We start from the raw sequence: 13302 nt of genomic DNA on the forward strand, positions 1-13302 counted from the left end.
TGAAAACCAAACCCAAATGATGACCTGTGTGCTCACTTGCTTGTCTCCCTAAATGCCCTGGGCATCTTCCGGTCTTAACCAGCCCCTCTGGGAAGAGCAGTGAGGCAGGAAGCAAGGTGGAGACGCCAGCCCTTTGTGCTCTGCGTTTTTTGTGAATCGTTTGCATTTGTAGTTCATATATTAGGATATCTATCCAGATGACTCTGAAAATGTGGGTTAATGCGAGAGGGCCTTGTGGAGCCGCTGCTAACGTGCCCTCCTTGTTCTCAGGTATGGATCCTGGCGGGAGCCTGTCAACCCCTACTATGTCAACTCCGGCTACGCCCTCGCCCCAGCCACCAGCGCCAACGACAGCGAGCAGCAGAGCCTGTCCAGCGATGCCGACAGCCTGTCCCTCACCGACAGCAGCGTGTAAGTGCCCCGCCTGGGCAGTGCAGCCCCTCGGAGCACAGCAGCCCGTGCCAGGCCTAGCTGGGCTTTGTCTTCATGGACGGTGTTTCACTGTCCTCCCCCAGCTTGATGGTAGCGCATCGGTTGTGGACAAACTGCATTGCAGGAAGAGTCGTTGAAAATCCTTGCGCACGAGAACTGCGTTTTGCATTAGTTGCTTCTCTCTGAGGCCAAGGCTGCTGGAGCTTTTGAAAGGGGAAGACCAGGGGGTGATGCAGAGTCCAGAGCTGCTGGGGCTGGAGTGCTTTGCTGCATAGTCTAGGGGTTCCCTTTAAAGGTAGGCGACCAAGTGGGGTGACTGCCTGCCCGGGTGGTGGTGACACCAGCCCTGTCCTTGGAAGGCCGCGTTGCTGTGTGAGCACATCTCTTGTTGATGCTGTTCTGGACTTGTCAGTTTTTTTAATCCAGAAACTGTCATATCAGGTCAGCGGTCACTGTCGTCTGCTCAGTGTTGGGGGACGGAGGCAGGAGCAAGAGGGGAAGTCGGCGCAGCTGGTTCTGTGCGGGCTCTGGTGCGCGCATGACTCAGGGACAGCCGCTGGGGCTGTGTCCGAGAGGCCTTGGTGACCACATTGAGCCTCTGTGTCCCTTGGTGGGGACAGCGGACCTCACTCTTTCATCATCCTCTCCAGGGAAGCCCTCTCTTTGAGGGAAAGTGCTTGTTTTCTGACACCTCCTTTGCGTCAGCAGGTGGCTTTAGGAGTTTGAAGGTGTGCAGCACTCTCTTGTTATGTCAGGGCATTGCCCATCCAGCCCTTGAGGTCATTTGGGGGCTTGACTGGGCCGCCAGGAATGTCAGACTTGCCCAGCTTTCGTTCCGTACGCCATTTGCATCTGACCACCCCTGATGGGAAGTTTCTGGTCAAGGCCGGGGCCTCAGGCCGGGGCTTTGGGCCGGGGGCCGGGGCCGACCCTTGGGTGCCTTCCATCAGTGTCAGGGCAGAAAGGAAGCCTTTGGCTGTGATGATGAGCAGGAGTGAGTCTGCCGACAGTGACAGCAGATGTCTTTTGCCCACGAGGCCGGTGGGCCCGGCTGGGACGCCTAGTGGTGGGGCATCAGCTGCCAGCTGGTCACCAGGGACTTCTCCCCACTCGGCTTGTCTCTTCATGCGAAGAGTTTGGGAGTCAGATAGGTTTAAATAAGAAAGAAGAACAGGGCTCCTAAACCCTTGTTTTTGTCGGTGGACATGTTTTTGACTCGCTGTCCCCCTTGATATGCTGTCTCTATAGTTGCCCCTTTCTTTTGCTCTGTTGTTAAGCGTCTTCCAGCACCTGACGTGGAGCACCGGACAGCCTCTCACAGCTGTTCTGAGCCGGTGGCCAGCCCTGTCACAGTGCAGCTTGGGCTCTCTCCCCTGCAGTGACCACACGGTGGTGACCTCACTGGGCGGCTCTGCCCCTGCAGGTCGGGCTTCTGTCGGGGTGTTTCTTGTTGATCATTTCATTCTCCTTTAGTCTGAATCTTCAAGATAAAATGTTCACATGTTTTCAGCAACTTCTTGTTTGAAATTTGAATATTTTCAAACAGTATCTGCCATGACTATAAAGTGTCATGTAAAACACTTGTAGCCCACACAGCCCCACTCAGCCCCACACAGCCCCACACAGCCCCACACAGCCCCACACAGCCCCACACAGCCCCACTCAGCCCCACTCAGCCCCACTCAGCCCCACTCAGCCCCACACAGCCCCACACAGCCCCACTCAGCCCCACTCAGCCCCACTCAGCCCCACTCAGCCCCACACAGCCCCCACAGCCCCAGCAGCCCTACACAGCACCCCTGCAGCCCCACACTGCCCCACTCAGCTCTACACGGCCCCACGTGGCCCCACACAGCCCCATGCAGCCCCACACAGCCCCACACAGCCCCCCGCAGCCCCCCGCAGCCCCACACAGCCCCCCGCAGCCCCACACAGCCCCACGCAGCCCCACTCAGCCCCACTCAGCCCCACTCAGCCCCACACAGCCCCCACAGTCCCACACAGCCCCACACAGCCCACACAGCCCCCACAGCCCTACACAGCACCCCTGCAGCCCCACACTGCCCCACTCAGCTCTACACGGCCCCACATGGCCCCACGCAGCCCCACGCAGCCCCACGCAGCCCCCCGCAGCCCCACACAGCCCCACGCAGCCCCACGCAGCCCCACACAGCGCCCCCGTAGCCCCCCGCAGCCCCCCCGTAGCCCCACGCAGCCCACACAGCCCCTCCAGTCCCCCAGAGTCCCCACGAGCAGCTGGCAGCATAAGATTGTGCATTTGTAGCATCTGGTTTTCCTCTTCCCTGAAACTCTGTTACTATGATGAAAATTAATCTGCCCAAGCAGTTTTCTCGAAGTCTCTTAATTCTCTCCAAGGAAAGGACATATGTTTGCTAAAGGGAAGATCTAAAATTTTAAAAATAGAGTTTTTTCCTGATATTCTGTTCATCTTGGTTTACACTGAGACTCAGAAATGTAGGAATAGTCAAGAATTGAGAATGTCAAGTTGTGACAGATATTTGAACATGTATCAGAGGCAGAAGACGCGATGGCGTGTTTCGTCTGCACTATTTCTTGGGGGGCAGCTACATGCAGTGCCTCCCCTGCGCGACAGAAGCATGGGCTGGCCTAGTGGTCTGTGACTGTGGACCCGACCCTGGCTCAGGGGCATGTGACAAACCCAGGGGCAGGTAGAGACGTTTTAAATGTGAGTGACTCACTTGTTCTTGATGCCTGTCCCCTCGATGGCCCCTGCCCCCCTGGGTCGCTGAGCCAGCTGCACGGCAGCACCCGTTGGCGCCCTGACAGCAGGGTACTGGGGTAGCGACAGGAGGGAGAGGCCGTCACAGCCCCTCTCACCCCTGCTCTGAAGCAGAGCGCGCCCTTTCCATCCAGACTGGGGCTCTGAGGCCTGTGGTCTTAAGAGAAGGACATTGCAGCCCGGCCTGCTGACGGAGCTGCCAGGCTGGTGGTGTACGGCTGACTAGGACATGGGCTGGGCACCAAGGGGCACGGTGGTGGCTGCGCTGCGCCATCCAGCAGTTAACACAGCCAGGACAGAATGGTTGCGGCTGTGTGTGCATCCTGCTGTTGAGTGAGAGCAGCACTGCTCTGGCAGCACCCCGGCCCCTGCGACGCGCCCCACCCCCTGGGCATGCTGGGGAAGGAGGCGAGTGGCCAGGAGTCCTGATGTGGATCTCCACCGCACCGCTGGAGGACGGGGAGGCCGTGGTCCTTCCATAGCTGGACGCTCAGAGACCCTCCTTTTTAGCCGTCGGAGGCGGTGGCCCCCTCCCGAGTCCTTCACTGAGAAGGGAAGCCACTCTCTGGGTGTCTTGCCCTGGCAGGCGTCTTTGGGTGGCGCTGCTCCTCTTAGCTGCTGCGCTCCCCAGGGTAGCTCTTGAAGAGTGGGGAGAGGACTAGAGAGTTTTTAGGGACTGCATCTGTGGGGTGAATTTTGTGTTAAATCTGGCATCCGTCTTAAGTAAGCGCATTTACTTATATTAAAGACAATGTATAATTTTCTTTAGATGTTTGTCATAACCTTCAGAAGGGTTCGTAACTAAAACTTACGTCAAGAGATCTAATTGGAGCCTCCCTCAGAGAGGTTACACTGCTCTGCCAGTTCACCCTGGAAGGAGGCGGCACGATGGAGTCTTGGAATCTCTTTCCATGGGGTCTCGGTGGTCCTGGCCACCCACTTCGTAGTCCTCCAGTGCTCCCGGTCCATCTAGAGCCCCCGCCCAGCGAGGCACAGCGCGTCCCCCGCCACGATAAAGCAGGAGTCGGCCAGCCTTTTCTGTAAAGGGCCAGTAGTAAATATTTTAGGCTTTGTGGCCACATACGGTCTCTGTCACATATTCCTTCTCTACTTTAAAAACGTAAAAACCATTCTTAGCTCTTGGGACTAAGAAGAACAGGCTGTGTGGGCCCTGCTGTGGGTGAAGCCAGCACAGCGAAGCTTTGTGGAGCTGTTCATTGTGCTCACGCCAGGCTCTCTCTCTGACAGGGATGGAGTCCCTCCGTACAGGATCCGCAAGCAGCACCGCCGGGAGATGCAGGAGAGCGTCCAGGTCAATGGGCGGGTGCCTCTACCTCACATTCCCGTAAGTCCGGCCGTGTGGCCTCGTGCTCCTCGTCGCCAAGTTCGGGGCTCACCAGTCCTCTTGGACCTGTGCCCATCCGTTCTCCCCACCCTGACTGGCAGCTGTGGCACCGGCAGGTGGGAAAGGTCCTGGCCTGGCCTCCTGTGAGCTTGGCTCGCGTCCAGGCCGAGTGTGGGGCCAGTGGCTTACTGGCCTGGCCCACGCATTGGTTCAGAAGAGCAGGAGTGCCCTCACCCAGCACCCACCATTTGGTCTTTGCCCACCGTGTTAGCAAGATGCTTCTCCTCTAGGTGGGCGAGCGGCTCTGAGCCTCCGTTGCCGGCTCTGTGCCCAGGCTGGGCTCCTGCACAGGCCACCTGACTGCAGCTCTATCAGAAAGCCTGTAGGCGCCCCTTGGTGCCCCCGATCTCAGGTTACCTTGTTCTTCAAGTGAGCACTGCTCATTTAAGATGAAACGAGGCGTCGGCCTCTTGGGGGCTGAACGGTGGCAGTCATCACGTGGTCATCCTGACTTCAAAGCTTTGACTCCTGGATAAAGATAATAAGATGACGGTGGTTCTCCCGATTGTGGGCACTGGGGGCTTCTCAGAGCCCAGTGTGGAGCGGGCGAGCACAGCCTGCCTCCCTCCGCCTGCACAGAGCTCCTTTGTAGATGAGCATGTGGAACACAGGGACTCTAATGGGAAGGACTTGCAGAGGGAGAGTGGAAGCCTACGAGGGGGTCTTCACCCGATGGGCCTGCAGCCTCCGAGGGTGACGCCATTCATTTGCAGTTTCTTTGCAGGGTAGCACCCACCCTAATCGGGATGCCTTGGTTAGTCTTTTAGCTTCTCTGCAGATACTTGAATTTCCAAATAAGAAAAGTGATTGTTTATGACTGAGAAGAAAGGATGTTGGTTTGTTGTCACTTCTAAGAAAAGGATGGTTGAGCATTTTGTCACCTCCCAGTCAACCCTTGACACAGATTTGGCCTGAACGAGACACTGATGGTGTCTCCTTAGGGACAAGTGGAAGGCGCTGTGGGTAGTGTGTGTGTACACATATGTGTGCACATGTGTGCCTGCACGTGTGTGCATGCTGCAGGTGACCTCCCAGGAAACACCCAGTCTGGCTTGTATGACCTGGAGCTGTCTGGGCCCCGGCCTAGGCAGGGGACTGCACACATCTCCGCCTTGCTTTGCAGTGATGCACATGGCTGTTCAGCTCTGCTTGGTGTACACTCACACTCAGGACCAGGGCTGAGCAGGGGAAGCAGAAGGGAGCCTGGCTCCTGTGTCCCTCACTCTCTCGCTTTTTGCGACACAGGAGCCACTCACAAGGGCTCCTGTCCCCCAGACAGTAAGAACATCCAAGTTAGTGGCAGTAAGGTCAGAATTCCTCTGTCTACACTGACATAACCAGTGACCTAGGTGTTTGACGAGGAACAGGATATTTACGTTGTCCCAGATAGCCCCTCGCAAAATACTGACTCACAGTAGGGAAAGCAACTTCAGGGGACTGCCTGCAGGCCCTCCTGGGTCAGTGGTCAGGGGCTGTCGTCAGCGACAGGACAGACGGATGTTGGCCCTGCTAAGACAGTGAGAAGGGCCTGGCACCCCCGGGGGGCCTCCTGCCGGGAATGTCACCAGAACATGGCCCAAGTTGAGGGCCGTGCTATATAAGAACTGGCTTGTGATTTTCAAAAGTCTAGGGGTCATGGAAGTCCAGGTAAGACTGAGGCTTGGTCCAGACGGAAGGTGGCCTGAGAGACAGCCCAGCTGAGCCACCGTGGGGCTTCAGGGCCTGGGGGTGCTTGTGTCAGAAAGTCCTCATGTGTGGGAGACATGCCAACAAATTCTGCATGATGGGGCATCAGGTAGGCAACTTCCTCTCAAAAGATTTGGAAAAAGCTTCTTTGTATCATTCTTGCAACTTTTCTGCAAGTTTAAGGGTTTTCCAAAGTAAAATTGTTATAATTCGATAAACAGAATATTAGGCAAAACCTAAAGTGCAAATTGGCGAGCTGGAGAACAGACCTGGAAAGACTTCTCAGATGTGCCACAGAGAGGAGGGTATGACAGCTGGGGGGAGGCAAGAGTCAGGGGTGCCGCTGGGAGAGTGTTCCAGGATGAAGAAAAGCTAGGTGTCCTCGGGTTCTGGAAGATCTCAACTAACTGTCGGTGGGAATTGGAGCTGAGAGAGGCGGTGGGCACTGGTGAGAACCTGGCCTGACCACTGGGTGGACAGTCCATAGCCTGGCAGGCCACCCGGCATGATCTCTGGGCCGTCGCATGGTCGCTGAGAGGAGCTGCAGGTGCAGCACTCAGATCAGGCCTGGCCCTGGCTAGACCTTCAGTGAAAGCAGGAGGTGCTGTGTGTTCCAGAGAGAACCCGGTGGTTTCTGAGTCCTGAGTGCTGGCCAGGGGAGGTTTAATGAGCCAATGCTTTTTGAGCTGTGTGCACGTTCAGGGGGATGGGCTGAGGCCCAAGTGGCCTGGGCACAGTGAGGCAGCGAGCACCGAGGGGGCACAGCTCCACCACTGCCTGGCCTTTGTTCCCAGGGCCTGGCGAGAGGAGAAGCTCTCGGTGGCCTGCTTCTCTGCAGCGTGGGAGCTTCTTGGTGCCCGAGGCCTGGCTGTCATCGTCATTGGCGTGTCTGGAGGCTCAGCGGAGGGGCCTCGAGGTGCCTTCTTTGGGGGGTGCAGCTGCGCGGGACTTGGAGAGGGTGGGGCCGCAGGGGGCGGAGCTCTGCCTGGGAGGAGAGGCTGGGTCCCTGGAGAGCGGCCGTGTGGCCGTGCTGGGAGGCATGGATGGCGGCCTGGTGCTCAGCCCAGCATGTGTCCGGGACAGAAGGTGCAGCCTTTGGCTCAGTGATGGTGGTTTCAAGTTCAGAGTGAAGAGACTTGGCGTTCCGTCCGTGTATCCCACGTGGACGCCCGTCCCACAGACGAGGAGGGATGCTGTTTCCCGTCCTCCTGGCGGCTGCCGAGTCTTGGGAGTGGCCGTCTCTTCTGTGACCGGTGACCGTGCCGCCTCAGGAGCCTGTGCACATTCGCTTCATCGTCGGGCCAGAGGTGTGGTGGCGGGCGGAGGCGGGTCCAGGGAGTGTGGTGCTCCCGCTGGACGCGCGTGGCCCGTGGCCTCCTGCCTTCCTCCGTTGCCTGAGTTGGGGATGTAGCTCAGGCTCTGCTGGAGTCTCTGTTCTGTTTACGAGCTGTTTCTCTTTGTTATTATTATTATTATTATTATTTTTGAGGAAGATTAGCCCTGAGCTAACATCTGCCACCAGTCCTCCTCTTTTTGCTGAGGAAGACTGGCCCTGAGCTAACGTCTGTGCCCATCTTCCTCTACTTTATATGTGGGACGCCTGCCACAACATGGCTTGACAAGTGGTGCCATGTCCACACCCAGATCCGAACCGGCGAACCCTGGGCTGCCGAAGCGGAATGTGAGAACTTAACTGCTGCGCCACCAGGCTGGCCCCTAGGAGCCATTTCTAAGCGGATCTGAGTGGCCTGCCGCATGCAGGGGTCCTGGCGGCGTGACCCACAGGGTTTTGGGGGCCAGCTTAGGGGGACAGTGTGGGTGACTGCTGTGGCACGGAGGTGCCAGCACTTGGGGGACCCTGGAGTCGTGAAGTGTCTGGTCCTCAGATCCTTGCAACTGAGGGAGGGGTCTCTTTTCTGCCTTTATAATTCTGCAGAAGTTTCACATTTTCAATTTACTTAAATTTTTTCCTTTGTGTTTTTTTTCTTCCTCCAAAGATAGAAAGGTTACCATCGCCTAAGTCTGGTAATTGTGACTTTGGGCAGTTTTCCTGTTTTCAGAAGTGTAACTGCGCAGCCTGGAGGCTGTTTCTAGGATGGACTGGCTCGGCAGGTCTTGGCCGTCCCGGGGCTGAGCCGGCCAGCGTCCTGTCGTCAGGTCGCCTGGTTCCATGTGTCTGGGCCTCATGGAGGGATTTTTTTTTCGTTTTGCCCTTGCTCTGTGTGGGCCGTCGGCCAGTTAGAACCATGAGCTCTCGCCATCTGGGCATCCGGCTGTCCCCTCTCAGTCCTGTGTGTGTCATGGCACTCTGCATCAGCACTGTGCCCAGAGAAACTGGCTCTCCAGGCCTCTCCAGCCAGCGGGCTTGGCAGGGCAAGTCCAGCCTCAGGCCCTCTGTTGTCTGTCCAAACACCCCACTGGTGAAGACTCTTTCCAGGGTCTTCGCCTCTTGGCCATCCCCGCTGCCCAGTCCCTGGGGCTCTCTGTCCACGCCCACCTTCTCTCTCAGGCTCCTCTTCTGGGATCATTTAGAAGCCTGGACACCCTGACTGCCCCTTCTAGGGTCTGGCCTCCTTGGCTCCAGGACAAACTCCAGCCCCTTAGGCACTACCCGGCCTTCTGCACCAACTTTTTCCACCACTGAAGCATTGGCCCGTGTTCTGGGCTTGCCCTCGGCCCCCTTTCCTCTCCAGGCCCCTCATAGGTTCCCGCGGCCGCCTCTGAGCCCATCGTGGTCAGCGTCAGCCCCACACGTGCATGTTTGTCTCTGAGCCCTTCACACGATTTTTTACCTAACCTTCCACGTTTCCGAGGTCTTAGGCACAGTCTTCACTCCTGTTTTGTAGATGAGAAACGAGTGGGCAGAGTGGAGGCTGCGCAGAGCCCTCCAGCGGGAGGGTGGCGGGGCAGCGCCTCGCTCAAGGCCCCCTCCCCGAGTCTTCCCTTTTCGCCTTGCTCACGCGTAGAGTCAGAGAGCACCCCTGTGTGCCAGCCTGTCCGCAGGCCACCTCCCTCTCCACCGTCTGCCCTCCTGCACCTCCTCAGCCCTCCTCCCTTGGGCCCCCTCTGTCCTTGTCCTCACAGCAGCAGCCACCCTTGCACAGACCTTGGTGGCTGAAGTGTTTAGAACACGTTTTGCTGTAAAGGGCATTGTTGGGACAGCTGGTGAAATTGGAATAAGATCTGCTAAAATAGTGTTGTTTCAGTTCTTTCATGTGTGGTAGTTGTCCTGTGGTCAGGAACCAGAACATCCTTGGTGTTTGTTAATACGCTCTCGGGTGCTTAGGGGTGAACAGGCATCGTCTCTCTACTGGCTCAGAGGAGTGCGTGCCTGTCTCTGTGTGCATGTGTGCAGTGCCTGTGTGTCTCCATGTGCGTATGTGTGCACCCATGCATGCATGTCTGTGTGCATGTGCCCACATGCCTGTGAATGTGCGTGCGTGTGTGCACATGTGCCTGCGTGTCTGCGTGCATGCCCATGCGTGTGTGCGCGCATGTGCTTGTATGCCTGCGTGTGAGACAATGACAGGGTAAACATGGCAAAAGTCAGCAGTTGGGGGATCTGGGTGAAGGGTGAACAGGAGTTCTTTGTGTTATTCTTGCAACTGTTTTGCATTTGAAATTATTTCAGAATAAAGCCACTCCCCCGAAAAAGTTACAGTGTTTTCCTGTAAAATACATTGTGGAGTTATATTCTCTGAAAAGGGGAGTCCTCCGTGTCCCTGCCTTTCCCTGATGTTTTCCCCGTGCCCAGTGTGGCGGAGCCCGAGGAGGCCGCAGCCTGGCCTGCAGACACCTGAGTGCCGGGGGCTGCTGCCCTCTTGTGTGCGGGGCGGGCACTGCAGGGAGAAGTTGGTCCGGTCCTGTGTGTGCTGCAGGCTTGTCTCTGCCATGCTCTGAGCTCAGCCCCTCCCTCCTCTGCAGTCTTTGCAGCTCTGCCTGCCCAGATGCCTCGGCCCCAGACCCCGGGCCTCACTGGGTCTTTGCCTGGCCAGTCGCTTCTCTGGACAGGCTGGGAGGCCCTTGGTGCAGGGCATCCCTGGGCTCAGGGCATCAGAGCCTCCCAGTCATGGGACCTGCAGGCCACCGCCCTGACGACCCAGCTCCAGGAGACCGCGTGCCTGCCCTGCTCAGTGTCTCTGGTCTGTGGTTGTGGGAGGCTAGAGAGAAACGGTGTCGGTGCTCCGTTCTCCTCGATCAGCGCTGGACGAGGGGGCCTGTAGTCTGATGAGGAGACAGGGCACCGACGAGGCCGGTTCCCAGGCGAAAGGGACAAAGGCAACACTGGCTTTACAGCAGATGCGGATTTCCTGATACTTCCTCTCACCCAGAAAGGGCCCAGGGCCTCCTTGGCACAGAGCGTGGTGGCGCGAAGCTGCCCAGGGCCACTGATCAGCAGTGTCTTCTCACAGCGCACTTACCGAATGCCAAAGGAGATCCGCGTGGAGCCGCAGAAGTTTGCCGCGGAGCTCATCCACCGCCTGGAGGCCATCCAGCGGACGCGGGAGGCTGAGGAGAAGCTGGAGGAGCGGCTGAAGCGCGTCCGGATGGTGAGTGGGCCCATGTCGGGGTGGCCCCTGGTGGTTTGGCCGCGGCCAGATTGAGTTCGGGGCAGTGTCAGGCCCCAGGAGCTCCCTCCAGGGCCTCCCAGACTAACCTCTCCCTGCTTAGTCATGCTCTGACCCTGTCTCCTGTGACACATGCCCCCTCAAAGCCCCCACTCCTTGTCCCCAGCCTGTGCTGTCTCCCAGGGAGTGTTGTGTAGGCCTGGGGCGTGACTAGCAGTGCCTGGCCCCAGCTCCTGGCCCCGTGCAGCCCTTGGGTGCCAGGATTGGGCTTCCTACTTGCATTTCTGTGGGAAGGCAGTTGACAGGGGGCTGAGATGACGCCCAGCTGTCATCCCTCGGCCCTGCAGAGCACGGGCCGGGACAGGGTCGTGGGATGGGGGCAGAAGCCCAGGGGTACGAGTCTCTGCTGAGGCAGCTCTGAGCTGTGCCCATAAAGGGGCACGTTCACCCCCCATCCGCCAGTCTGTCCTTTCTCTCGCCGTCCGTCTCTCTGTCCGTCTCTTTGATACCGTTTTCCCCCCGAGCACCAATTGCAGTGCCCGCAGCTGGTCACTGTCCTGTGGTGTTCAGGTACTCTGTGTTTGTGAGAACCTCATGGGAAACTTCTGGAGATTTGTTTCTGCTAAAATCTAGGAGTAGCTGGTTCCCCATTCTTTTCAGTTATTACCAAATTTACTCATTATTCTGTTTCGACAATTCAGTAGGATGAGAAAATAAATACGAGATATATCTTTTGGAGTAAAAGTGATCAAATGTTTAAGGTTACAGATACAGTTGCATAAATTCTTAGAGAATCAAATGAAATTCAGGTAGTTTACTGTGAGAACTTACCAAGAAACACGTAGTGAGATAAGCAAAAAACAAGAGTTCTTCCATACAAGGGACTATTTCCTTTGAAAATATAATGAGAAATAAGGCAATAAAATTGAGGAATAGAAGAAAACAACTGAAGAAAACAAAAATCTTTATTGAGAAACATAAAAGAAGGCTCAGTGGCTGCAGGGGTCTCTGAGCAGCTCCCTGGGGCCCTCCCTGAGCCACTGGTGCGAGCCGCACAGCGGCCACCTGCCCGTCCACTCTCGCTGGGTTCCCCGTCCTCATCCGTCTGTGCCCCGTCCTGCGCGCCGTGCTCGCTCGGGGATCAGCAGGGACAGAAAAGGCCCCAGGGGCCGTGTGGGAGGTGGGTGGCTCCTCAGACCTCTGCTGGCACGGCCTCACCCCGGGCTCCTGACCCCAGGGCACAGAATTTCCCAGCTCCTGGCTCTTCTGGTTCCCCGAGTGTGAAGTCTGCACGGTATGGCTGGTGCCAGGAGGTGACGTGTGGCCTTGTCCCCACAGGAGGAAGAAGGTGAGGACGGCGACGTGTCCTGTGGCCCCCCAGGAGCCAGTCACAAGCTGCCTTCTGCCCCAGCCTGGCACCACTTCCCGCCCCGCTATGCGGACATGGGCTGCACCGGGCTGCGGGATGCGCACGAGGAGAACCCCGAGAGCATCCTGGACGAGCACGTGCAGCGGGTCATGAGGACGCCTGGCTGCCAGTCCCCGGGGCCCGGCCACCGTTCCCCTGACAGCGTACACGTGCCCAAGGTGCCAGGGGTGCTGGGGGGCATAGCTCCCGGGCACGGTAAGCACGCACTCAAGTCGGGGGCGAAGCTGGACGCCGCCGGCCTGCATCTCCACAGGCACAGCCACCACCATGGCCACCACGGCTTGGCCAGGCCCAAAGAGCAGGCCGAGGCCGAGGCTGCCCGCCGGGTCCAGAGCAGCTTCTCGTGGGCCCTGGAGCAGCATGGCCACACGGCCAAACCCCGCAGCCACTCCGAGAGTGTGGGCGCTGCCCATATCACCAGCGACGGCCTGACCTACAGGTGAGCATCCGCAGCGGCCCGAGCTGCGCCTTGAGATCAGGGCTGTGGCTTCTTCATCCTGGGCCCGTGACAGTGGGGCCTGTCTTCCCAGGGGGGAAGGGGCCGCTGCAAGAGGCCGTGTCTCCTGTGTATTTTTTCCTGGTTTCCTAGGCCAGAATTCCCCTTTAAAGGTCATTAAACAAGGTCAGCCATAGAGACTGCGGGTGTGTGGTGGGCAAGAGCTCGGGCGCCAGGCCTGGGCGCTGGGCTGGCTGGGGCTTTGGCCTTGAGATGTGGTTGGATAAAGATGTGCCCGAGTCAGAGGGAGGTGTCTGGTGAGGAGGGGTGGCCAGATCCTGGTGCTGCCGCTGGGCTGGTGATCTGGCCTGGGCAGGGCGAGGACAAGCCCTGCAGCCTGCCCGAGCCCCGGCCCTCCCAGCTGGTGTGGCCGGGGTGCCCCCTTCCCTTCCTGCCCTGGGGATGGCCTGAAACAGCCCAGACAACCCTGCAGAACGGGCAGAGGCCACTGGCATGTCCCGCTCCGTCAGGGCCCCCGTGTTCAGGGAGCAGGGGCCCTTCCAGGCCCTTTTCCTGCCAGCTTTC

General features: G+C 58.2%; 1 protein-coding gene across 7 annotated transcripts in view; it reads left to right on the forward strand.

Annotated features, from left to right (window-relative positions):
• AXIN1 (axin 1) overlaps positions 1-13302 on the forward strand; it is a 57161-nt gene that overhangs the window by 35837 nt on the left and 8022 nt on the right. For all 7 annotated transcript variants that reach the window (XR_011424427.1, XR_011424428.1, XM_070231287.1 and 4 more), the window contains exons 3-6: positions 271-411; positions 4442-4538; positions 10697-10834; positions 12191-12720. Coding sequence is in view for 5 of the 7 variants with exons in the window: in XM_070231287.1 (XP_070087388.1) it covers positions 271-411; positions 4442-4538; positions 10697-10834; positions 12191-12720 (906 nt within the window). In the remaining 2 variants the exon portion in view is untranslated. The remainder of the gene's footprint in view (positions 1-270; positions 412-4441; positions 4539-10696; positions 10835-12190; positions 12721-13302) is intronic.

Source organism: Equus caballus, chromosome 13 (genome assembly GCF_041296265.1).
Source record: "Equus caballus isolate H_3958 breed thoroughbred chromosome 13, TB-T2T, whole genome shotgun sequence".
NCBI lineage: Eukaryota > Metazoa > Chordata > Mammalia > Perissodactyla > Equidae > Equus > Equus caballus.